Here is a 27,198-nt window from a genome sequence, read left to right as displayed (position 1 = left end):
CAGGGCAGGCTTCCGGGCAGAACAGAGCTCATCCGATACAGGGCCTGGCTGGTTTCAGTCCCCGGGGGCAGTGCAGCTGGCATGCAGAGAGGGAGGAGGATGAGTGGTTCACTTGAGGTAAGAGGATGTGAGGGTCAAACGTTGTAGGCATCTGGGAAGCTGAATTTCATTCTAACTCTAATAAAGCAAGTGAAGAATCTTAAATAAAAGATCTACTGTGACGTAAGACGAGGAGACTAATTAGGAGGTTACTGAAATTAATAGCGGATGGTGGCCTGAACTGGCAGCTCTCTGTGCCCCTGGAGAAGCAGAGGAGCAGACAAGGCAAAGACATGCACGTTGAAGGCTGGATCACCAGGACCCGCTAATGGGTTAGATGTGGAGGTGAGGAAGCAGGGTTTAAAGAAGGAGGACAATCCCTACATTTCTGGCTGAAGTAACTGGGTGGAATGGGGCTGCCACTAACACAGAGAACAGAACGAGGTGGAGGGACAAGGTTCCGTTTCGGACACGAGGTATCTTGGAAACACCTGAACGCCAGTGTCAGCAGACATTTGTGTACACAGGCCTGAAAAAGCTCAGAGGAAGGGAAAGGGCTGAAGTCACACATCTGGAAGTTTTTCGGCACAGAGAACGTTCTCAATGTCACGGGCACGTGTGAAAACACATCTCTGCATAAGGTAAGGCACCACCTCTGAGACCAAGATTTCTGAAGCTGAAAAATTCCCAAATCTGCTGTTAAGAACCACCTTCTAGTAAGACTAACTCATTAACAGTATATGAAATTTCGGGAGACTCGGAGAGTAAGAGTGTGAAGAATATCGAACCAGACCAGAGAACACAGGGTAAGTGAGCGTGGCTGCCTGCCCGTGGCACAGGGGATGAGAAACTACCTTGAGACGCACTGTCGAAGGACTTGATGAGAGTTTTCACCGTAGGGGTTGGCTCAGAGGAGGTCGAGGATCTTCTGCTCAGTCCCATCCCCTGCCTCAGGGCGGCCAAGTCTCTCTCAACAGCATTCATATAGTTATACACCCGGCCTCGCTCCTCTTCTTGCCTGAAAACAATATTGAAATCAGGGCATTTTTTACATATATACACGTCTTCCCCTCCCAACCAAAAGGTGTTAAAAGTATCGGTATAAAATAAAAATGACTACCCGCTGAACTGCATAAATACTTGGTCTAATATTCTCATTTGCTTGGTAAATTCCAGGAAATGATACTAAAATTTTTATATCAGATTTTCCTAAGTAGGTTGAATACCCATCAGTTTCCATTTTCATCCGAGTTGACTGTCAGGTGAGGATATCAGTAACTGGTTAGCAGTAAAAGGGGAGGCAGACTGGCTAAGATTCCAACTCAGAACTGGGGATCACAAGGTTCTGAGCTGCTGAGAAGGCCTGGCCCCTCTCAGGAGAATCTGGGAACTCACCAGTACACACAGATAATCTGTACTGGCTCCACCAAATATGCCACACGCACACATGGAAATACAAAGAAACGAAATCAAAGCCCATACTTTTAAGGGGTGGGGGATGATGGTAGGAGGAGTGGTACAGGAGGGGAATAAAGGGGAGAAAAAATGGGACAACTGTAATAGCATAATCAATACAATATATATTTTTTAAAACCCCGTACTTTTAAAATAGGATTTAAAAAAACTGCTGTAGTCTCCAAATAGAATTTCTCAAAGAAAAAAAAAGGACTGAGCCCATATTAGTAACACAAGTCACAGATGCTCATAAGTCGTCATAATGGATCATAAGTTGTCTAAAAAAATCACTGCGACCTGGCTGGTGTGGCACAGGGGATTGAGTGCCGACCTGCAAACCAAAGGGTCTCCAGTTCGATTCCCAGTCAGGGCACATGCCTGGGTTTCGGGCCAGGTCCCCAGTAGGGGGTGCACAAGAGGCAACCACACATTGATGTTTCTCTCCCTCTCTTTCTCCCTCCCTTTCCCTCTAAAATTAAATCAAATCTTAAAAAAAAAAATCAACTGCACTTCATTTCTGGCCAGCTCTAATTCACTGAGCTAACATAAACGTTTTCATTAGGAAAGAAATTTCAGCTGCAGAGTGTGTACATGTAACTATCAAGTAAGTTTCTAGGTGAACAAAAATTAAGCCAGTCTTTAGGAAAATGTGTCATTTTGACTATTCTGATAGTTTTCTTGCCTCAAGATATAAAATAAAAAATTTTAATAAAGAATGTACAACAGTAATCATCAAACTTTTTGGTCTTAGAGCTCATTTCCACTTAAAAATTAATGAGGATCCCAAAGAGCTTTTCTTTATGTAGGTTATGTCTACTGATATTTACCATATTAGAAAGTAAACCTAAGAAGTATTTAAAATATTTAATCTAAAAGTAAAGCCAGGCCTTTATGAAAATTGTTTATATTTTTAAAAACCAAAAGAGTATTAGTAAGAACAGTGGTGTTTGTATATTTCTGCATATCCCTTTAACGTCTGGCTTGACAGAGCACTGCTAGGTGCGCACTCCTTGTGCGCTCCGTCTACTGCAACGAGAGAAAAGGCGGGCTCTGCACAGGTGTGTGGCTGAAAAAAGAAGAAAATCTCAGTGATACTCAAACACATGACTGGGGTTTTCTAGATAATTGTGGCTATTCTTCCCCGATACTACACCAAAATGCAACAAACGGTATTTCTTAAAAGTTAGTTGCACTGTGGAATCTGAAACCATACCCATTAGCTCCCCCCGACCCCAGTCTGTCTTGCACTCGGAATGCGTCTTCTACCTGTACGTGACTGTGTTACATCATGCACTGCCACATGGAAAACATTGGTTCACTGAGTTATACGAAGTTTCCAAATGTTGGCGCCTGTCAGTATACCATTTATTTTTTAAAAGGCCCATTTGTTAATATCACCAATGATCTCATCAGGAAACTCTTTAAATATGGAAAGCTGCCAAGCTCACAATGGGACATAAAAGGTTTCTAAAATCCTAACTTTCACTTGAAAGCCCACATTTTATCACTGGTACAAAATACTGTCAGTTGTTTCCCTTGAAGTGAAAGGCTCTCTTAATCATTTTCAAGAAATAGCCACCAAATACCAAAGTCTGAACATCCATAGTTAGTGCATCACTCAGTCTCAGGTAATGATGGTGTTAAATGGATTAAAAAAAAAAAAAGAAAAACAGCTTAAACTAAAATAATCACACGTACTATCCTCCAGACAACGTCACACTTGGGTACATGCAGAAGTACTTTTTTATTTTTATTTAAGATTTTATTTATTCACTTTTAGAGAGAGGGGAAGAGAAGAAGAAAGACACCAATGTGTGGTTGCTTCTTGCATGCTCCCCACTGGGGACCTGGCCTGCAACCCAGGCACGTGCCCTGACTAGGAATCCAACTGGCAACCACCCCCACCCCCAACCCTGTTCGCACCCGTGCTCAATCCACTGAGCTACACCAGCCGGAACCAGAAGTACTTTTTATAAACTTCCCATTTCATCACACAGAATCTTAAAAAGAATATACTTGAGGATGGAGATTTAATAATACTAATAACTTACTGCTCTCATCACGGACATATTTAAGTGAAACACACACTTTTTAAAATGCCAAAGTGTGTGCTGGTGAAGAGCACAATGACTGTGAGTATAATCTGGTGCCCAGGCCTTGATTCGTCAACAATTTACATGTGTTTTTCACAACTGGTGCAAAAGTCAACAGAGCGAAAAGGGTAAAAAGCATGTCAGTATCACTATGAAAAGTGTTCAGCCTCACAGGCCTCCCTGTGAGAACTGCGCCCCACCTGACGCTGCCGCTCTCAGAACACACTTCCTTCCTTCCAACATGTGTCTCAAAGACTGAGAAGCTTTCGGTATCCAACGGAATGACTCTTTACGTGCAGAATTTCAGTCATTCAAGCTAACTTAAGAATGGAACATTTCTGATACAAAATCCATTTCATAGTACATAGGGAAAAAAAGGTAATGTAATACGAGTTTTAAACCAGTGGGAAAACAGTAATCTTCTACCTCATTCCCTTTCTGCTTAGGGAAGCCAACGAAAAGTCTTTGAGCAATACCATCCTCTAGAATTAGGCAACAATAAAATATGACAGCTTTTCAAAAATAGTCTGTTAAATATTTTTCTAATTTTTTTCCTATGCCTACTTAGGAATTACTCAAAGTAATGAATAACCAAATTCTTAATATTAACCTCAAACACATAAAGCTACTCTCCCCTATTCGCAGATAAGAGTCTCAATGAAAAACTTTGAGCATGTCACAAATGTCATCTCGTCGAACACTTTTTATGGGCTTCCTGCGACCTCCCTGTCAGATGAGGAGAAACTACTGCTGTGGAGATTCATGTAGTTGTAAGTATGAAACAAGTGGAAACTCCTGAAGTGAGTGATGGGGAGAAACTCACTTTGCATTCCCTACTGGGGTCTCTAAAGATACTAGCTAAAGAATACGCATCATGGTCCTGCAGACATAGCTTGTCTAAGCCTTGCGAACAGCACTGTAAAACAAGCAGAGCACCTTTGTTTTAGAGATGAACAACCTCAGGTCCCTGACCAAGATCATACAGCTGGCGAGAGGCCGGGCTGCACAGAGACAAGCCTGTCTGCCTCCAGAGTCTACACCCTCAGTCACAAGGCTGAAACCTAAAGAAGAGCCAGCCACGGGGCGAGAAGGCGGCCCCTCTGGAGATGCTATGGTGATGGACAACGACAACTCTGAAGGATCCACACAGACTGTGCTATTTCAAAAGTGTCATAACATGAGGCCAGAGAAGTTAAGTCTCCCCCAGCAGATCCAAACTCAGTCACACCAGTGCCAAACCCCAAGTTCTTTCCAGAATGTGTACACATGACAAAACTGGGACCTAAGTGTGCTCCACTGACACACACGTACACGACTAGCTTCTCAAAACATACTTGCGTGACTTTATTTCTTCCAATTCTTTTGTGAGTTTCTCATTTTTTTCCTGAGCCTCATGTAACCGGCGCTTCAGATCACCAATCTCCTCTTGGGCTTCCGATTTAATGTCATTTGCAATGACCACCGCGGTCTGGAGATCAGCCTGAAACTGCCGCCATTCTGCAGATTCTTCCTATATTAAAAAACTAAATTTTTATTTCCAAAAGAGAGCAATAAAGACTTATTTAAAAGCAATAAAATGTGTTTATGATTAAGCTGCTGTAATGCACTGTCCCAAATGATGATGCATTTCTTTTAAATCCCAGAGAAGTGCTATTACCTATAACTAACAGATAATGCAATTATTATTATTGAACTTGTTCTTAACGAGGAAAAGATTTTCTAGCTGTCTACTGAGGCATCAGCATCCAAAAAGTGCTCGGTAAATGTTAATGATGGTAATGTCAAGCTTTCCTTCCTCATTCAAGTTTCGAAGTTAGTGTTATGAAAATAAATATGTCATCCGAAATCACAGCGCTTTACTTCTGAAAAGCTCAAGAAGTTAGATGATGATGTACGACCCATACTGAAAGATCTTACAGTGAACCACTACAAATATCCTGCCATCAAAAACTAGCAGGAAAAAAAAATCAAAATTAAAGGAAAAGGAAAAGGAAGCCAGAAGAAAAACACTGAACTTAATCTAGGCAGACAAACTCATAGAGACAAAGAGAGAAGCTAAGGAACTGTATGGTCTACTGCTTCCCACCGATAGGGAGGGTACGGGCGTGGCCAGGTGGGAAAACCACCCCGGGGCACCGCCTCCACTGAAACCACAGCTGCCCTCTCCCAAGCCCAGCACCCAGCACCCACCACCACCCTAAAGCAGGGCTCTGACGCTGTGAAGGCAGCCTGAGCAACCGTGGCATGACCTGAACTATGAAGTTCCCTCACCCTCTGCATCAGAGCAGCACTGCTGCTGGCAGGCTGGCCAAATCCACAGAAGACTGCAAACAGCTTGGTTTGGAACACTTTATAATCCAGAGCTAGTAAACTTCTCAAAGTGTAACACTTTCTTCTTAAACCCAGCTTTCTAAAATTACCGGTCACAAATTACTAGCACATTCTTCTACCCAGCATCTAGTACCAGTCCCAATTTGAAATGGCAGTTGCTTTCTAACCAAAGCCTGGTGGGGTCAGTATTACAGCTGTGTGAGGCCTGACATGGACAGAGACACAGTCAGTGACCGCCCTGTGTACCCCGCAAACCCGTGATCCCCGGAGAGACAGGCATGAAGGTCTGTCCTACCCGGAGCCTCCGGTGCAGTGTCTTGATCTCTCTCTCCATGTCGTGCTTCTGGTCCTGCAGTTTTTTCACTGTGTCTGAAAAGATCATGCAAGTGTAAGTATTTATTCCTCGAGCCAAATTCAAAAGGAATAATATAAAGGGAGGGGGTAATTAAATGCAACATTCAAAAAAAGTCATTCTGCCCAAAGACTTTTTTTTTAATATAAAAGTTAAAAAAAGTTCATTCCAAGTGTTAACCAATTACTTTCTAAAGAAAATGGCAAGTTTAAATCACAATTCCTAGATTACTCCTTCCTCATTGTCTTAATCCTAAAACAAAAAGTTAAGTAAAATCAATTGCTAGAAACACACATGTTGGCTCACAATCAGTCAAAACAATACTGACTGCTATCACGTGAACTTTTAATCACAAGGGTTACCAGCTTAAAGTATTTGTACAAGCACGACTTACTTTATACACTGGAATAAATTGCAGAGAAGTCAGAAGTTAATAAAAGTTTTATAAACTTAATTATCTAATACCCTTGGGAGCTGCTACTTACATTAATTCTAGGGAAAGTCCTTTTGCAATCAAAATATATTTATAAAGTAAATCAATACTCAAGTTATTTCTCGCATAATACGAATTTTCTTCAGAGAACTTCGTTCACTGGGAACATGTAATGAGCACTACAGAGCGGGGATGCAAAGACGACGGTGCAGCAAGGCCAGTGCCCTCGGAACCAGGCACGTGTGGGGAAGTCATGTTCCAGGCACAGGTTCTGCTCTAAAATCCACACCGAAGGAAAAACGCCGTAGGAGGGTGCCCTGCTGGTTACTGCTGCCCAGTAAATCCACACAGCCTGTTACTCCAGCAGCAGCTCAGGAACAGGTGACATCTCTTTGGCTCAGGACCAGAGAATGCACATCTGGCGACAAACACTCCGACTTCACCACCTGCCCCCCACCCCAGTGGATCCCTGTCCTTTCTGGGTTCCAGCTCTGCCTGTACGGCCTCGCAGTGGTGCCACGAACACTACGACGTTTCTTCACACGTCTGTCTCCACCACAGGCCTGAGAACACTTCAAAGGCGGGAGCCACGTGGTGACCTCACAGCCCCAGAACCTGGCACACGGTCAGACTGGGAAACATGTACATGGGAGTGGAAAACATGTGTAAAGCAAGGCCATAGGAGTAGTGAGATAAAGTGACACTACAATCATTGCCTAGGATTGCTTTTTAAATATTCCACTGACAGGACTTAACTATTTCTTATCAGGGACATCACAGCTATAGACACGCTGTTTCTGAGTTCCTTACACTTGCGGCAGGAACCCAGGCACAGTGAACACCTGCGTGCAATGGCACGCGTGAGTAGAAAGTCTTCCTTCAGGTAACAAATGATTAGCTTTTAATCGAGCCCCTAACGGGTGAGTGTGCCGGTCTTTTTTCCTACACTGCTCATTGTCTTCCTCCCAGTTTCACCAGGAACCAACTCTTTGCTGAGCCTTCTGTGACAGCACACCTTTAGTTGGTCATTTGTGCTACTTTTAAATGGCATGAATACATTTCAGTAACAACAAAAAGCCTAGAATATTTAACAATTATATGTGTAATCATTATTATAAACATATAATAACGATACATTCTTATAAGCTGGATTTAAAAAAATGATATAGAGTATGGTGGGTTGCGGGGGGACTGGCCAGTTTTGACCACCTATAGTAAACTTCCTCCCATTCTGCACCCCAAAACTTGTTCAACAAAGTTAGGGTCTACGAAAGAAAAGGATTCAAAATTTACTCATTAACTCAACAAGTCTCAGAAGTATCCGCTTCGTACCAAGGAAGCTGGTACACTGTACCAGGCTCTTTTCCCGGTGCTGAAGGTGTAAGGAAAAGGAGAAAAGATACAGCCCCCGCCCTCTTAGAGACAGAAAGACCAGGCTTGTGTCCAGCTAGCAAAACGGATGTTTTCATGTAAACATTTCTTTCATTTAAAAGTCCGTCTCTATTCGAGCTATTTCAGACCTAAGTTACCCTGGAAACTAAGGGGCAACTGGTCACCCAATTTGTTTAGTGGACACCAAAGTGAGTGAGCGAGTCCAACACCATTATCTGTATCTCCAGAGGCAAGGATTACTCTGGAACCTGCAGGGTAACTTGGCTTTCTTTGTATGAGGACAAACTGCGGGTCTTCATGGTATCTTCACACTCAGATTAAGGAGTAAAGACAGAAGCTGAAATATTTCTGTGCTGAAAACACTAGGGCTACACCGTTCATATACACTACATCCACTTATGCAAGAAATAATTTTATAATTAAAACAAACAAACAAGTGTAATTTCTCCTCCTCTATTAAAACGGTTTTCCTTTTCTTCTAGACACAAGGACAGATCTCCCTTTCTTTAGACAACTCACATGAAACAGACAACAGCAAATCTTACTACACTCATTTTTATATCTACTGTCTTGGCTCTCGGATGACAGTTTAAGTCACCTGGTGATCTGAGACTGATCACAGTAGCCAATTTCATTCACTTCATCCTTTTCTCTTTATCAGTCTCTACATTCACATGGCCACAGAATTCCCACGATCACACTGTTCTTATGAGGACCTTCTTCTGTACCCAACACTCCGTATTTATTATTGTCACGTCTTCTTATTCCTTTTAAGGAGAAGAGAAACTGGCAGCCAGCGGACATACAGCGTGGGGCACAAGTCAGTTTACAGTTGTGAGTACCCGCAACACAGTTTATTCTCACATTATTACTTATTAGTTACTGTCCTATTTCCCATGCAAACAACTGTAAGCCTGCTCTTGCCCCACCCTACATTTGGGAAGAAGAAAGTGCACAAGAGTGTCTCTAGGGAAAGTGATTTAAATTTTGTAAGTCATAACTGTATTTTCACTTTGTAACAAAGTTTTAAAAATGACAATAGGCTTTTTCCTCCTTGGAAACAAAGGAGTCTGTGCTTAAGTTCTTGTCTTGAAAATCGTCTTCATCTCGGAGCCTTGGAACGCAGTTTCCTTCTTCGGTTTCCTAGTGTGAGGGACACTGCCACCTACTGTCTTCAACGCAAAAGCGGCATCAAACTCAAAGAACAGAAGTACTAACTATGATCTCATTTTTAAATTACAACTTGTAACTCAATTTTACAATGCTATTCTTATTCTAGAAGTTAGGTAAATTGCTATTCTCACTGTTATTAGACCAATTGTGCTCTGAACAATTCTGGGCACTGGCCCGCCTACTTAACAGCATTGTTCGTAACCCTTTCACCACCGCGACCTACCATCCCTGACGAATCCAGATCAACCACCCAGGCTTCCGCTCCAGCCCCAGTTCCCTGCCATCGCTCCCGTAGACGTTACTAGGCAGCCTACTAGACAGCCGCTGTGGGCACAGACCAACCTGTGACCCTGGGACGTGTGAAGTGGTGAAAGTTCACAAGCAACCTTTCATGCCCTCCAAATTCGAGAAAACCATCAGGGTGCTGATACCCAGTGCTCAGTCAGACTCTCACATCTGGTCAAGCGCCTCCAACAGACATCAGGTGCAATTTTTAGAAGAAGGAAAAGGACGAGAGTAACCAACCAGTTAAACCACGCCTCGAGGGCAGAGGAGAGAGGCAGGGGCAGCATCCAGCCACTGGGTCACAGCTTTATCCCCAAACCAGAATTCCTGGTGTGTGAATAGGACACGGATGAGCTTTAAATGAACCATTTACTACTTTTATTTTTCTGTATTTTTTAATTTTAATTTTATTCATTTTTATTTTTCTGGGAAAAAAAAGTGGATATAACTTCCCCCCCTTGATCCTGAAAGCAATACATGCTCACAATAAAAAGTCTTGAAAGCGGAAAAAGGTAACAAAAATAGACTGCCCACAATTTGCATTTGGCATATATCCTTCCAGACTTCCCATGCGTTTGCATTCTTTTTCTAAAGAAAAAGAGGAATCATACTATTACACTGCTTCAAAAGCCTTCCTACCGAACAGCAGATTATGGACACCTTATCAATGAACACAGAGTGCAGCACCATCGTGATGGCCACGTTAGTATTCCATCAACCGGATATACAGTGACTTGTTTTAGCAACTTCCTATTAACGAAGTTAGAATGGTTCCAATTTTTGTTATTAACATCGAGACAGCCTTTACACAATTGTTCAGACATTACTTGGAGATACACTTCTAGAAGTGGAGAAGTGATGAGGGACCATTCAAAACCATCAACAAGATCCAAGTCAGTCCATCAGAAGGTGTCTAGCTCAAGAACACAGAATTTTCTTGAGAAGTCACCAAGGTATAGAATTTACTGTACAGAATCCAGTGAAACCAGTATTTAAGAAACACCATTTTGCCTCGCTACCATTTCAGTGTGATGTCACATTCAAAGCACTCATGGTTTTTCACTCCATAAGTAACACGCGTGGCCCACGCCACGCTGTCCTGTGACCTGCCTTTTTCATCTGGGACATTTCTCTGTGCCTGTGTGCACAGACTGCCAGCCTCGCCCTCACTGGTGAAAACGGCAGCCACAGCAGGGACACACTGTGCACATGGGTTACTGCCCAGATCTCTGCTTCTGAAAGGGCAGGCAGTCTCCGAGTGACTGTGGTGACCAGCCATGCTGCAATGGGCATCCGCATCTACGTACACATTCATTTGCAAACTTGTAAGAATGTTTCTGAGGAGGAGATTTCTGGAAGTGGATTTCTAAACCACCTTTAAATTTTTGATCAATACTCCAAAAAGCTGCAGCAATCTACACTCCTTCCAAAAGTATGAGAACACCCATTTTTTCCTGTCTTACCCATTATTAATCTTTTTAATTTGTCATACCTGGTAAGTAAAAAAAAATGGTATCTTGTTTTATTTTGAGTTTCTTTGCTTTTAGTGAAGTCAAGCACCTATTTTAAAAAACCCTCACTCAAGGACATGCTTACTGATTTTAGTGAAAGGGGAAGGAAGGACAGGGGAGGAGGGAGGGAGGGAGGAAAGAGGGTGGAGGAGAGACATCCATGTGAGAGAGAAGCATCGACCAGCTGCAATTGCATCTAGAATGTGCCCTGGCTGGGAATCAAACCCGCAACCTAGTTATGTGTCCTAACTGAGAATCGAACCCACGGCCCTTTGGTTTATGAGACAATGCTCCAACCAAGTAACCCTACCACTCAGGGCTCAAGGCATCTTTTTTGAGTCTTTTTCTGATTTATCTGTTCATACAGTTTAATTAGCTACTGGATTAGCCTAACCTTATTGAGGTAAGGAATCTCTATTATATATTTGATTATGTTACAAAATTTTTCCCAATGTCATTTATTTATGGTACTTCTGCTAAATTAAAAATTTCAATTATACATAATCAAATATGAGACTTTCTTCCTTTACGGCTTCCCAGTATTCTGCCTTTAAGGCTTCTCCCACCATAGAATCACACAACTCTGTTTCCTTCTGCTACCTCTCCAATCCCCAGTCACCTTTGCTCACCACTGTCACTAGTGTTTCAATAAAAGTGCAAGAGGTGCACACTACGGATATGCTGTCCGTAACTGCAGGCATGCACAGACCATTACCACGCGAACAGGCAGTGGCCGAAGAAGCCACTGTCACTGACAGGCTGCCCGAGACAGACCCCAGGCCTCGTCAGTGCCACTACTCTCAAGGCCAGTCAGCTCTGGTTTGCTGGGTTGGTAGCGACGTCATTAACTTTATTTTTTTTTGGCTCAATGGAGCTGCTTCTTTCTCCTACTTCTCTTTTAAGCTTTTCAAAGATATTCACATGTCTGATCAGTCCTGGTTGGTCTTTCTTACTTGTAAAGAACAAGAATACTACTAGTGACTCCTGCACATTTCTCAACACCATGGGAGTCACCGTTCCAGGCCCAGGCCTCCCTCTCAGTACGAAGCCTGGTTAAAGGCTCTGCTGGAGACACAGGCCTGCAGGGGGCTCCCCTCTGGACACCCAGGAGGGCACGTACAGCTTTAACCGGGCGACAGGTGTGTGCACGTGTGCATCTGTTTCACTGCTGGGACAAACTGCCTTTCCCTCTGCGAGGTCTTCTCTTCAAGAGCACACAGCATCCTCTGCTCGCTTTCCATGCGCCTTCACTTCTCTTTCCAATACTAAAGTCGTGCTAGGAGCCCCTGGAGCCACACTCTCCTCATTTAGGAAAGAGTGCAAGCTAAGCAGCAGTCGGGGGCAAACACCAGAGCCAGCACCCTACAGAGCAGAGGGTGGTACGAGGCTGTCATTCACACCAGGGCCCAGAACTGCTGCGGGTGCCAGTCCCCACAATCCTGAGGTGCAGTTTTAGTCCCACCAGCCCCCAAAGTCTCACGGGGAACAGTCTACTCAGAGATTCAGTGTCTTCCTGGACCTCAGGTTTTTCTATTGTTTGATTTCTCCAGATTCCAAATTCCATCTGCTTTATGTATCAAAACTTACTCAAAATCGTTGGTCTATTGATGGGACCTTTCCCATTTTTCTCCCTCCCTCCCTCCTTTCTTCTTTGCTTTTAAAAGCAGAGAGAGAAAGGGGGGAGAGAAGCATTGACCACTTGCCTCTTGTAAGCACCCCAACCAGGGATTGAACTTGCAAATGAGTATATACCCTGACCAAGAACCGAACCCACAACCTTTTGGTCTAAGGGACAACATTCCAACCAACTGAGGCACAACAGCCAGGGCAGAACTTTCCCATTTCCTATCTTTGCTTTAGGTTCATTGCAATTTTTACACTTCTCCTGCTGTGCCACTAGGACTTTGGGAAGTAGTGGAAATACTCATACATATGTAAACTCAGGTTACTGTCTTGAACTAAAGTTTTAATAGCATTTATTAAGTTTTTACATCAGATCTTTCTAGCTTAGGTGCTGAATCCAAGCACTGGTGAAAAGTACTGCAGGCCAGGTCTAAGCAGTGTGGCCCTGGGCCACCTGGGCAGTGACCTGGGGCTCCAACCACACAGATCACTGATGCTCTACTCAGTTTTCTTATTCGATCTTATTTCTCTCTGCCCTTCAGAATGAATAGCGTCTACTGACTGACCTTCAAGTTCACTGGCTCTGCTATATCTCTAATTGGCTGTTTAAGTGATTCAATAAATTTTTCAGTTCTAGAATACCTACTAGGGTTTGGGGTTTTGGGGGGGGGTGGTTTTATAGGTTTTACTTCTGTGCTGAGATCTACTCATTACAAGCACATTTTCCTCTATGTCCTGAGTGCAGTTCTAACAGGTGGATAGTACTGCCTAAGTCAGGATCACTCTGAAATACTTGAGGAGGGACTGCTAACAGACAGGGTTTCTCTGGGGGCGGTGGCGAAAGGCTTCTACCCTTGACTACGGTGATGGCTGCTGAAGCATCTGATGGACAATCTCAGTCTCTCAGTAACAGTGTTCCTTGTCACCAAGTCCTGTATGCCACGTGCTGACTTGGCATCAATCCCAACGCTAGAATTCTCTAGGAAAAATAAGTAACTCCCCCAAAACTACGGAGACATAACAACTAAATGCAATACATGAAACGTGTTAGGATACTGCTTCTTATTAAAAAAAATTAAGGGTTTTAACATGGGGTGTTAATTGTTACACCTGGGCAACGGATGCAAACTGTACCATTCTTGCAGTATTTCTGCACATTTGAACTTTTTATTTGAAAAAAATTGGGGAGGAAAGCTATATGGCTAAAAATTTATTCAGAGTTTCCAACCATTTTATAATTAAAATCCACATAAAGTTATTGTAATTTTTTTTTGGCAATGATTTATAAAATTTCCACCCAGGATCCCTTATCATCTAACTTTTTTAGCAATTACCACAAGGGGTCACTCTTTCCACATTCGGATCAAAAGTCTCAGGAGGGAAAAAGCTATATATTATCAGTACTAAATCCAAAAACACACTGAGCTTCCAAGTTAAGTGAAAAACTTTAGAACCTCTTACATTTAGAAAGTAAAATTAGATAAATCCTCTCAGCTGAGACATAATGAAATAAAAACTAGATATGTTATAATAAAAGTTTTTTAAAACTTTAGAGAAAGGTTATCTCTATGATTATCACTCTCTCCAAGAAATACAGTCCCAGTCAGCTGACTTAGTGTCCAGATACTTCAGAATGTTCCGAATAACCCTGGCGTCAATCTGCAGATGCTGGGCCGACTAGCTAGAGCTCAGAACTGCCACAAGGCGTGTTTGGGGCTCCTGAAGACAGCCCACTTTCTCCTGGTTAGTTTAAACCCTCTGCATTCCTACCACGTGAGATCCAGCTCAGCGATACATCTGCCTGCTACTCTCAAGGTTAGAGCTCAAAGGAGCAGTATCATGAACCAGAAGTTTAAAAAGCTTTAACCAATGTAATTCCCCCCAAATGTTACTCCCATTCTCCTTGTCCCCACCTGGGCATCATTCAAGTGTATTACAACTTAAAATTTGTTCACATTTAAGGAATCTGAATGAAGAGTACATATCTTAAATACATTATTTGGAAATGATTCCAAACTTGCAAAAATAGTACAAAGAACACCCATACACCCTTTTATTCAGATTTGTCTACTGTTAAGTTTACCCATTTGTTTGATCATCTGCTATCTTCTCTTGCTATCTGTATCTATCTATCTATCTATCTACCAATCTATCAGATCTACCTATCCCTAATGTTTTTCTGACCCCTTTAAAGATATATTGTACATCATGGCCCTTTACCTCCGAACATTTAGTGTGTGGTTCCCAAGAGTAAGGACGTCCTTTTACATAAGCACAGTACAGCTACCAACTTCATCAACTTATACTGATGTATGATAGCCTACCAACCCCATTCCAATCCTGTCATACTATCCATTATAGCATTTCCCCCTACAGTCTGGGCCCAGCCTAGGCAAAGGTGCTGCATTTAACTGTCCTGTCTCCATAGCCTCCTTTAATCTAGAACTTTTCCACGGTCTTTGTCTTTTATGATATCGGCAACTGTTAGCAATATGGCACCACCCACTCCTGTGTTTTCAGCAGAATATGTCTCATTTTTTTGTCTGTTTAATGTTTCTTTATGATTAATTCAAGTCGTGCCTCAGCCAGAATTCGGCCGAGCTGATGCCGTGGCCAATACCTATGTGCCTCTGTTGCTTCCACGATCACTCTGTCGAACTGGGGCCCAATGTTCCCGCTGCATTAATTTGTTTTTCTTTTCCTCACCTGCAATGTAATCAACAGTCTGTGGGAAGGCATTTTAAGATCATGCAAATTTCTGTTCCTCATTAAATTTTCTCACAGAAGTGCTCTGTACAATTTTTGCAAATTTTTATAAATCTGACATAACTAGAAAATACTTTTTAAAAACTTTTATTTTAAAAAGCAAAGCAACTGAAAATCTGAGTCTCAGTTCCACCGGACTATAAAATCTCTAACACAGGGAGGAAAATCAGACAAACAAATAAAAACCTGTGCCTTAGACACAAGATTATGAAGGATTAATACTTTTTTCTCTCAGTATACTTGCAACTACTAGAAGTAGATAATAAATGGCTCTTCCTAAGATCTAGAAAATAATAACCCCATTAGCTTTTCACTTAATTTTCCATAATTAAGCTATTTTAAAATAATGCTCCCAGTTATCAGTCCTTCAGGACACAAAACAGCAGTCTGAAGACTAGCAACTGTGTTAGTTGATTACACTTGACCACATGTGTACTGCTAGCCTCTGCCTTTGAACTGCTTCATTTTGTTACTCAATGTAAACTACTTCCACATGTTAAAATGGGTGGGACAAAAAAGGGAGGAAGTGTCTCCCCAGTGTCACTTACTCTCTAAATCAGAAATAATGAGGTTGTCATGAAGTTTCACGGCTCGATGCTGCTCCACTTCATCTTCAAGTTCAAAAATGGTTTCTTTCATGTCGCTCCTTTCCGTCTCTTTTTCCTCCAGCTCTGATCTCAGTTTTTCCAATGTCATGTTCAAATCTTCTATTTGCTTTTTAGCTTCTTCTTGGAAGGCTCTGTACTCATCTTCTACCTACATGAAATGGATGGTGCAGATGAGAAAAGTTAGAGTTGCTGTAAGATAAATTCTAGAACTGAGGTTTCAAACTGAAGCTAAGTGTGAGTTGCTCTTCATGAACTAAAACAACCTGCATAATAATTGTTTAAAAGTATGAAAAAGCACCCTAAAGTAGAACTTTATGTAATATACCAGCATATTTTGCCACTCCATCACTGACTGAACTTATATTGATGAACCACTGAATTTAACTAGATTATTTAGGAGGAAATTTTGGAAATTTTCCCTCCTCCAAAGTTTGGACTGAAGGCACACATTTGATTAATGATTAACATGCTCTCCCATAAAAACAATGTCCCATTTGTGACAGTTTCATTACTGAATTAATACTGGAACCAAAAAAAATCTCAAATATTGTCATTGTAAAAGTACTGGTTCACAGTGCCCCTAACATGCACATGTACTCTTAATAATTAACACATCTAAATTGTGTATCTAAAAGTCATCACTAAAAAAAGTAAGGTCTGTGTTACTCAAATTTTGGCCAAAGACATACTAATATCTCTTACTTAAAAAAATCATTGCACTAAAAAAGGAAACAAAATGCGAGACAGATCAGTTAGATAACTCATGCAAATAAACACTACATCAGCAGTCACACGGGGTGCAGAGTCCTGGCCAGGCTGCCGGCAACCCTGGGGAGCAGTTCCGAGTCCTCACAGTTACGCTGCATGTGAAACAAGGGGGCTAGACTAATGATCTCGAAGGTCCCCACCTGGAACAAACCAGAAGCTGCTAAGAAAAACCATAGTCTCCATACTCCAAAAATATTTTTTTAACTCACAACAGAGTTCTGTTTGAAAACCTACAATCACAAGAGTGGGAAAGTGGCAGACACCGCCTGGAATAATGAGTCTCCATCCTTGTTAAGCCAAAATACATTAGAAATAAGGATGTAAAATTGCATGACATGCTCCCCTGGGTACACCCAGAACCAGGGACAAATTCTGCTGTTAGTTTAGATTCTAGCCCCATCCTCTCACAGGCAGGAAAATAGTAATAACAAAATGCGGGCGAGTGAAAGTGACATTGTAAGAATACTTTTCACTCTACCCCAATAAAAGAAAACCATCTTCGAGCTTTAAATATATCAGCTCGTAAAAAAGCTAATGACACCCCTACAAGTGACGCTGGCTCTCAGTAAGCATGCTGGGTACCACAGCTGCACGGTGCTGATCCAGAACATTCTATCTACTTAAACGGTACCTTTGCAATGGCGTCCTGCAATCGATTGGCATCGTTTCGGGTATGAGCCAGGTCTTCCTGAAGGCTGCTTGCCAAAGTCTCTGCTTTTTCTTTGTCCAGCCTGACACTCTCCAGGAGATCCTGAATATCAGATTTGTCTCCAGAGTTATGGATGGAATAGAGCTCCGCCACTTTCTGCTTTTCATTCTCCAGCTGGGCCTTCAGGCGGTTCATCTCGATCTGGTCGCTGGCCACCGTGGCTTTGTACTCCTCCAACGTGGCCGCCAAGGCCGCTTTACCCTTCTGCTCAGACTCAATAATTCGCTCCATGTGGTGATTCCGTTCTTTGAGTGCCCCTATCATTTCTTGAGCTTCCTTGTTGTCTTGTTCTGCCATCTTCAAAGTATTGCTTAGATGCTGCTGGACACCAAGGAGCTGCTCTCGCTCAAAACGGGCATTCTCAGCGAGGTCCATGTAGCGTTGTTCTAACTCCATGTAGCGTCCACTTTTCACATCTTCATCTATAACGTATGAAATGTGGTGCTCATCTAGAAGGGAGCGGAAATACTCAATTTGTCGGCTAAAGTGTTCCAACTTATCACTTTGCTGACATAAAGACTCCATGAGAATGACCTTCTCCTCTCCAAGCCTTTCATTTTCACTATTCAGCTCCTGGGTAATCTGCTGGAGATCGGCTAGCTCTTGCAGAGTCGCCTGCAGTTCCTCACTTGTGCTGTGTTGGTTCTCTTCCATCTGGTGTATCCGTTCCGTCAAGCAAGCGACAGACACCTCGCTGGCATTCCCGCTGCTCCCCTTCCGGGAGCGCTCTGTGCTCGGAACGCCTTCCGACTCCGAGGACGACGGTGCATCGAGGGCGTCATCGCTCGACGTGAGGGGCTGGTACACCTCACTGCACTCGCTGTCCAAGTTGTCCATCGAGTTACTGTGCTGATGGTCCATCAGGGTGTTTTCATCCTGACTCAGAAGATCCTCCACTGACCCAGGGGCAGAGCCCTCCACTGAGGAAGTCAGAGTCCCTCCTCCGTCGCTCTGGTTACCAGGGGTGATTTCTGGGCTCAGGGACTGGTAGCCAAACAGTTTTTCAGAATTGTCTAACCTCTGCTCTAGGGAAAAGCCCAATGCATTCAACCTGTCCTTTAACATTCTGTTTTCATTTTTCAGCTGGTTGAGCTCTTCACGGATGGCAGTGTTCTGTTCCTGTAGCTGCAACAAAGTGGACTCAACGTCAGTGGGCTGGTGAGCAATAATGGCTTCCTTCTCCTCAGATTTTTCATCCCCCTCGGAATGGTCCTCATTAATGCCCAGTTGAGCACGCATGTCTCGAAGTTCATTTCTCAAATGTAAAATCTCCACGTCTTTGGTTCTGGCCAGCGTGAGAAGATCTTTCACTTTGGCTTCCAGAGCAGCCTTGTCACTGATCTGATTGTCTGACTTAGACTTGCTCATGCGCACATCACATTCCGCAGCAGTGCGGCTGCGGGAACGCTTGGCCAGTGCCACATCGTTAGCTCCCTGACCTGCAGAAGGCAGTTTTTTGCTCTGGTTTAGCCGGGTACGTTCACGCAATCTTTCTCTAGTGGAACTGGATTCTTTATTACCTGTGGAAGTGCTCCGCTTGGTTGAAGAACTTGTGCCTACGTGTTTAAAACAAAGAATTTAAAGCAAAAATATTAGTAAAAAAAAAAAGCACACATGCCCAGGTCTAATGAGATAAAATTTAGAGATCTACATTGACTTTAACCTACATTAATTTTGCCTTAGAGTCTGGTTACCGTGAAATTCGGCTCCTTCAGAACCGAAAGATCACAGAAGACCATTCATCTTTTAACTACCAATGAAGAAGTTATACACTGAATTGTACACTTTAAAAGGGTGAATTTTATGAATGTGAATTAGGTATCTTGATTTAGCTGTTAAATTAAAAGAAAAAATTATATACACTAATTTGAATCCTAAACAGGCTTTTTTTAAAAAAAGATTTTATTTACCTAATTTTAGAGAGGAAAGGGAGGGAGAAAGAAAGGGAAACAGCAATGTGTGGTTGCCTCTTGTGCATCCCCTACTGGGGACCTGGCCCACAACCCAGGCACGTGCCTTTACTGGGAATTGAACCAGCAACCCTTTGGTTCACAGGCTGGCACTCAATCCGCTGAGTCACACCAGCCAGAGCTGAAGCCTACACAGACTTTAAATAGGTGGCCAGGTACACAATATCCTAGAGCAAGTTGGATAAAGATGACCCTAGGATTAGCCAGTCAGGTGGCAAATTAACTGTAGAGACAGATGGGAGAGAAAGATCACAGAAGAGCAAAAAGGGAAAGGCAGCCTGCAGAAAAACCCAAACATCTAAGCTACCTACAGTAAACACAAAAAATGTGATCAAAATAAATGCAAAAAATGTTCACAGTACCCTGGCTGATGTGGCTCAGTGGATTGAGTGCTGGCCTGCAAACCAAAGGGTCACAGGTTCAATACCCAGTGAGAGTACATGCCTAGGCTGCAGGCCAGGTCCCCAGTAGGGGCTGCATGACAGGCAACCACACGTTAATGTTTCTCTCCCTCTTTCTCCCTCCCTTCCCGTCTGTCAAAAAGTAAAATAAATAAAATCTTTAAAAAAATGTTCACAGAGAATGCCACATAAATAATAATAATAATAATAATAATAATAATAATAGTTAACACATAGTTAGCGATTACACATACACATGCCTGCATCAACCCTACACATAAATTTACAGTAGCCTCAAAAAACTCTAAGGTAGGTATTATATCTATATCATCTTGTTTTACAGATGAAGAAGCTCACAAAGATGTGAATAATTTGCCAGCATCCCACAGGTAATAAACAGGTAAGGCAACATTCAAACCCAAGCAATCTGGCTCCAGCATCTGTGACTTAACCAGTATGCTCTACTGCAGGGATCCCCACCCCCCTGGGCAGTGCACCCATGCCAGTCCTGGCCTGTTAGAAACTGGGCCACACAGCAGGAGGTGAGTGGTAAGCTTTGCTGGCATTACCACCTGAGCTCCGCTTCCTGTCTCCCCCCAACCCTATCCCCAGTCTGTGGAAAAACTGTCTTCCATAAAACCAGTCCCTGGTGCCAAAAACGCTGGGGACTGCTGTTCTGCTGTGTCTCTGAATGTTAGAAAACAATGATGCATTAATGCTCAATAATGATGACACGTTAATCAAATTACACTGGTACTCAGCTGCTAAAATTTTAAACCTGTGAAAACAATTGACATGATCCATTGTTTAATCTAAAAGTAACAGGAATATGTTTAAATACCCATAAACACAAAACAATTAGAGTATTTTTTACTTTGAAAAATAATATTTAGACCTAATCAATGAGTATTTTTAAAGAACCTATTGGTTCTTTATGTGGCAGGCACCAGGCTGCAGAAGTAACAAGAACAGAAGATCTACATGATATAAGAAGATAATTGTGCCAGGTCTCAGGTGTAGTGGAGGGAAGGGAATTATGGCTGGCCACAAGACAGGTGGAGGGGTGGGCAGGCAGAAGTGAGTGTGGCACATGAAAAGGTAAAGCAAGGCCACACACTTAACAAAAGGAGCAAGAGGTTTCTTTTCTACAGGTTCTGGCAGAAGTAACACCTGCATGAGTGTGGTTGGTAGGGTAATAACATGGGTGTAGTGATTTATTTTAGTTTTAATTCCTACACTTCACATAAAATGTCATATGGTGTGCTTATGTGTGATATTGTTGTTACAGAATTACATGCTTATGATTTTGTAATAAAAGAGTTTATAATTTAAAAAAGGGGGCGTTATTTGTGCCAGACCTTGTATACAGCTTTGTCATGGAGAATTCAGTGACAGATGTCAACAAATACTCCTGAGCAGGGAAGAAACACAAGGAAAGAGTCTTCTTATGGAAATTAATCCAGAGGATGCTGAGTGGAACACACGAGGAAGAAGGAAGAGCAGCGAAGGAGGACTGCGAGCAGGGAGTGCGGTGAAAATCAAGGCCTACAGGCAGGGGGTGCGATCTAGATCTTTGCCCAAACAGAAGAGACGACAAATCAGCAACAGATGGCAAAGGTGCAAGCACCAGGACTGGGAGCAACAAGGGCGAACGGAGGCCAGGGAGGACAAGGACCGGTGTGACGTCTGCCCCAATACTGATGCCCCTCCTCATTTCTGTAACTCATACCATCGTCCTTACTAAACCAAAAGCTACTCTGAGAAAGGAAAGATCTGTGCGTGAACAAGAAGCAGAGAGGAACAAGCCAGTAATGAGGAGAAGAACTGATAACGTACCCAAAGGAAGGGAGATGTAAAGAAACAAGGAGAGAGGAGATGGATGTGGAAGAAGAAAAGCCCGTCTGGGACAACTGTGACAAGTAAGTGGATGAAGAATCTGAGGTACAGACAAGCACACGGCCCTTGGGGAACTCATCAGGGGTAAGAAAACACAGAGCAGTGGACCGAAGAATTACGGGTGTCGTTATGAGCTGCACTGTGTCCCCCAAATTCACAAGGTGAAGCCCTCACCCCCAGTACCTCACACTGTGACTGTACTTGGAGACGGAGTGATTTGCTTGAAAAGGTAATTAAGTTCATTAACATAGGGCTGTTAGGGTGAACCCTAATACAATACGACTGGTGTCCTTATAAGATGAAGCAATGTGGACACAGATGCAGACCGATGACCATGCAAGGACACAGCGAGAAGGCGGCCACCTGCAAGCCAGGGAAGAAGGCTTCAGAAGAAATCAAATCTGCTGACACCTTGATCGAAGACTTCCGGCCTTCAGAACAGTGAGCAGCTAAATTTCTGTTGGTTAAGCCACCCTGTGACATTTTGTTGTGGCAGCCCCAGCAAACGAATACTGGCTCAGGGGCGTTATAACCGAGTTCAGCCTTCTTAGGGCAGGTGGCACTGGTCAGCAGGCAGCCACGTGCGCAAATACACGGGATCTCTCTCAACAAATTCTAAAAGCTGAAAACAGGAGGGGATGCACATAGTATGAGTATTCAATTTCCTTTTAACCACACAACAGAGTATTTCATTTCCTTCTTACCACACAAACTGGAACGTTAAATGTGGTGGTGACCCCAGACTGGAGAATAAAAGATCTCAGGTTCAGTTCTTACCCCACCACCAGCTTTGCGGCCTGGTACAAAAGAGGCACCCAATATTAACTGAGCAAATGAATGCACGGCCTTGGGATGGATACTTGAGCTTTCTACGCATAACTTCCTAATCTCTAAAACGAGGACAGCCCTGGCTGGTGTGGCTTAGTTGGTTAGAGCATCATCCTATAAACTGAAAGGTTGCGGGTTTGATTCCCAGTCAGGGCACATACCTAGGTTTTGGGTTTGATTCCTAGTCGGGGTGCACATGGAAGGCAACCAATTTGTTTCTGCCTCTCTCTCCCTCTCCCCCATCCTCCCTCCCTAAAAGCAATGAAAAAAATGTCCTTAGGTGAGAATTTTAAAAAATGAGGATAGTAACAGCCTCTCCCTCGCAGGGCTACAGTAAGGATAAAATGGAACACTGCCTGGGGAGCACGAAGTAAAACACGTCTCCTCACGGTAATCACACCGCACTGCTCTCACAGTTGACAGTGGGGCACGACCGGGGAGAAAGGGGAATACTCGGAGGGTGGGAGCAGGAGAGAGGGCAGCAGGGCAGCCCCGGCTAGAAAAGGCTAACACACACAAGAAGGGCAAACAGCCTTAATGATGATGACAGAAGGTCTGACACAGTTTTTGCCAATTTTCTTTCAAAGCTTTATTACAAACACACCATCTTCTGTCTTTTAGAAGTGTTAGGTTTTTTCCTGTAAGTTTAAAGGTAAAATATACAACACTGCTCCTTGGACTATAGGATGAGTTAATTTATGGACTCCATCATATTTCAACACAAACTGTACTTATGAACGAAAAAAGAATGGTAGCAATGGAATGAACAGACCCAGGCACTGATTGTCAAAAGCTGCTAACATCATGGAGAGAGAGACGACCAGAAACGATGTGCCTCCTGCAGAGAGACAGCCACCGCCTGTGAGGAGCCCTGGGAAAAAAGGACCTGCACCGGTCCCGTCAGGGCTCTGGGGTCAGTGACATTTAACGTGAACAGAGGGAACAGAGGAACGCAGTCCTGGACATCGTGAGGATACGACCAAATCTAGGGCTCAGAAAACTCTCCAGTCAAATGAGCAGTTTCTACAGAAATTAAATTGAAAGGAAAAAAGTGAGCAAGCCCATACATTAAAAAAAAAAGACTTAAGAAAAACACATCCCCAATTATTATACATGGATCTTAAATAAATCCTGACTCACACAAATAGACAGTAAAAATATATATATCCATAATACTTATTAGATGGAAATTTAAACTTACTGAATAATTTACAATTAAAGGAATGATTATTTTAAGGACTGATAATGGTATTGTGATTATATATATTTTTTCAATCCTTGTATTTCAAAGACAAGGAAATACCTGTGGATGAAATTTAGGACACCCGGTACTTACTCTGAAATAATAAAGGAGAGCAGGTGGGTGTCAAGGAGCCAAGACCAGCCAGCCATTAACAGGACTGACGAGCACATGGGCTGAAATGCCGATCGGGTCACTTTTGTACAAGTTTGAAAATATCTTTCATTCGATGGAATTCCCTATACTCTGTCCTCTGCTTAGTCCGACAAAAAGGCAGTTTAACTCTCAGAGCGAAGGCCGCGCGTACCTGTGCTAATTTTGGACTTGCTCTCCACGGTGCTCATGGCAGGGGCGGACGCTGAGGACGCTGCGGAAGGGCAGGTGCTCTTCTTTCCCTTAACACCATTCGTCACCGCCGCCCCTCCAGCCATTCCGGCTAAAAGGTCATCACTGCTCTTGGTCTGGAAGCAAGAAAATCAAAATAAATTGACCAGATGAAGCAAGATTAAATAATATTTTGAGAATAAACAAAGCTCTTGACTTACAGTGAGTTCAAGAGTTCACAGACTTTCTTACATGTGGCAAGCAGTGCAGCATACTGTGCTACAGAAACGGAACTTCGCAACTAGTTTATGAACAATCGCCCTTCTTTCCAATACACAGAAAGCACATATGTGATCAAAAATTTTATGGAGGCCTGCCGTGTTCCCACCTGGGCCAGATTCACTGCGAGACGAGAGAGAGTGCAGACGTCCTCCCTGTTCCTCTTTCACAGGACCTGACTTACGCACAGAGATCGTCTGGGCGATGCTATCTCAGGAAAGCCCCGCTGTACCATAGGAAATGCCACCTTTCAATTTCTAGACAGAAACATCACTGAGAATCAGAAATAATCTGCACTGCTCTAAAATGATTCCATGATGGAGCCAATACCTAAAAAAATTCTCCACTTTTTTCTTACTTCATCTAATTTTTTAGTAGTCTAATTTAAGCCAAAATTGAAAGATTTTTTAAAGGCCTAGGTAATGTATAATAAAAATTAGATATATTATTATTAGAGTGAGGGTTAGTCAGCCTAAATTTTCACACTACTTGAGGAAGACCATTTGTAATATTTATTTATATTTTATAAAGATGAGTGAAAAAGTATGAGCATTCACAAAGAAAACAACAAGCACTCTAGCCCTGGCCAGTGTGGCTCAGTTTGTTGGAGCATTTTCCTGCAAGCAAATTGAAAGGTCACAGGTTCGACTCCCAGTCAGGTCACATGCCTAGGCTGCAGGTTCAGGCCCTGACAGGGCCATGCAGGAGAGGCAGCTGATTGGTGTTTCTCTCCCACATCAGGGTCTCCCTCTCACATCACTATTTCGCTCCTTCTCCCTTCTCCTCTCTCTAAAACCAATAACCATGTCTTTGGGTGAGGAATCAAAAAAAAAAAAAAAAAGAGAAAGAAAGAAAAAGAAAACAAGCACTCTGAAGAAACCTGTTTTTACTTCTCCTAGAAATGAGAGAGAACACGGAGAGTTAAAGATCTATTGGAAAAAAATAAAAACCTAATCTTCAATAAAAAAACAAAACGTTCTGTGTCACTAAAGTAAAGGCACAAGTTAGTCAACTAATTTATGTTGTTTTCTATCTGAAACCTTTCTTACCCTTAGACAATCATAATTAATTCACTTCCATAAATTAAAATGGTTCGTAAATAAAAACAATTTCTAAAATCTCTCCTATTTCTAAATGTCAGTGGTCCTATATGGAGTACATTCTGTTCTTATCATTCAATTATGAAGATTATTATATAGTAGTATCATTAGGTAGGTCAATCTGTCTTACTAAAAAGAGGCAGAAAAAGGATTACTATTTTAAACAAATTAAACAGAAATAAGCTTTGACAATTTAGAGTTGTCATGTTATGAAAAACCTAGGTTATAAACAATAATAAGGAAGGAGGATATATATTAGTTATTAAGGATTACTCATATTATTTAGTAATAGTTTCTGTTAATAAAATTGGTCATTAACTGTGATGCTCAAAAAACTGTAAATCCAAAGTTACACCTCCTTCCTGCCAACTTGTCCTTCACTTGTCAGTCAGTAAATAAACTCACCATACTCTCACATTTTCATATCATCTTTTATACTCTGTTAATAAAAGTTAAAATGACCTCTGAACCAATTTTTCTTCCTCTAAAGTCAAATATTCTTTTTTTAATTTAATCCTCACTGAAGGATATATTTATTAATTTTTTTAGAGAGAGAGGAAAGGGGGAAAGGGGGAGGGGAGAGAGAGAAACATCAATGTGAGAGAGAGATGTTGAGCAGTTGCCTCCCTACACGCCCCGGCCAGGGACCAAACCCAGGGGCGCGCCCTGACGCCCTGACGGGATGGAACCAGCACCCTTTCGGTGCACGTGACGACGCTCCAACCAACTCAGCCAAGAGGCCAGGGCAAAGTTATATAGTCTCTACTTTCATAATACTCACATCTAGAAACCACCACACAGAGTCATGTGAAGAGTGGCTTGTCACACTCCTCGGGGTGCGTTCAGTCTTTGGGTAATGGCAGAGTCAGACATAAATCAGAGGACCACAGAAACTCTGACAGGTATCAAAACAACTAACAAAGCACAGCACTGGCACATGAATAAGCTAGTGGAACAGAATCGAATCCAGGAAGGAACTGCATAGATACTTGGTTTATGACCAAAGAAGCAAGATAGAAAAACAAATAGGTTTTTCACTAAGTAGTGCTAAGTTGTATATTCACAAAGAAAAATAGAAATAAGCCTTATTCCATCCCGTATCAAAAGTAAATCTCATCCTGGCTGGGTAGCTCATTTGTTAAGAGTATCATCCTGATATGCCAAGGCTGAGGGTTCAATCCCCAGTCAGGGCACATACAAGAACCAACCAGTGAATTTATCAAGAAGTGGAACAACAAATTGATGTCTCTCTCTGTCATGAATAAATTTTTTAAAAAATCCCAAGGGCGAGGATTCAAAAGTCTCAATCATAAAACAAAAAATTGATGAATTTGATTACATGAAAATTAAAATCTAAAAAAGAATTTTTCACTTTTGCATGGCCAAAAAAATCATCATAAGTAAAGTAAAATATTATACATATATATGCATTTTACAGAAAGAAAAACAGAGAGAGACACAAAGAAAAAGAGAAACTGGGAGAAGTGTATGTGCACTATCTCACAGATAAAGGGCTAAGATCCCAAGTACACAAAGAACTCTTAGAAAAGTGAACAAAATAGACAACATGTAATCAATTCATACACACACACACAAAGATGATCAGTCTAATTAACAACAGG

The 27,198-nt window shown here is 42.4% G+C and overlaps 1 protein-coding gene across 2 annotated transcripts in view; it reads right to left on the bottom strand.

The window, feature by feature from the left end:
* Window positions 1–27,198, bottom strand: part of SPECC1L (sperm antigen with calponin homology and coiled-coil domains 1 like) — a 107,051-nt gene that overhangs the window by 52,488 nt on the left and 27,365 nt on the right. Inside the window, exons 3-8 of one of the 2 annotated variants that reach the window (XM_045819785.1) lie at window positions 24,181–24,334; window positions 17,461–19,094; window positions 16,002–16,209; window positions 6,214–6,287; window positions 4,922–5,097; window positions 894–1,057 (exon numbers count right to left, since the gene is read on the bottom strand). In XM_045819785.1, the coding sequence (XP_045675741.1) occupies window positions 894–1,057; window positions 4,922–5,097; window positions 6,214–6,287; window positions 16,002–16,209; window positions 17,461–19,094; window positions 24,181–24,334 (2,410 nt within the window). Of the gene's footprint in view, window positions 1–893; window positions 1,058–4,921; window positions 5,098–6,213; window positions 6,288–16,001; window positions 16,210–17,460; window positions 19,095–22,216; window positions 22,352–24,180; window positions 24,335–27,198 lie in introns of those variants that run through there. The other variant, XM_045819786.1, reaches the window with a different exon arrangement.

The sequence above is a fragment of the Phyllostomus hastatus genome, unplaced genomic scaffold (assembly GCF_019186645.2).
Source record: "Phyllostomus hastatus isolate PE091 unplaced genomic scaffold, TTU_PhHast_1.1 phas_scaffold_387, whole genome shotgun sequence".
Taxonomy (NCBI): domain Eukaryota; kingdom Metazoa; phylum Chordata; class Mammalia; order Chiroptera; family Phyllostomidae; genus Phyllostomus; species Phyllostomus hastatus.
This window is presented reverse-complemented; position numbering and strand designations above follow the sequence as displayed.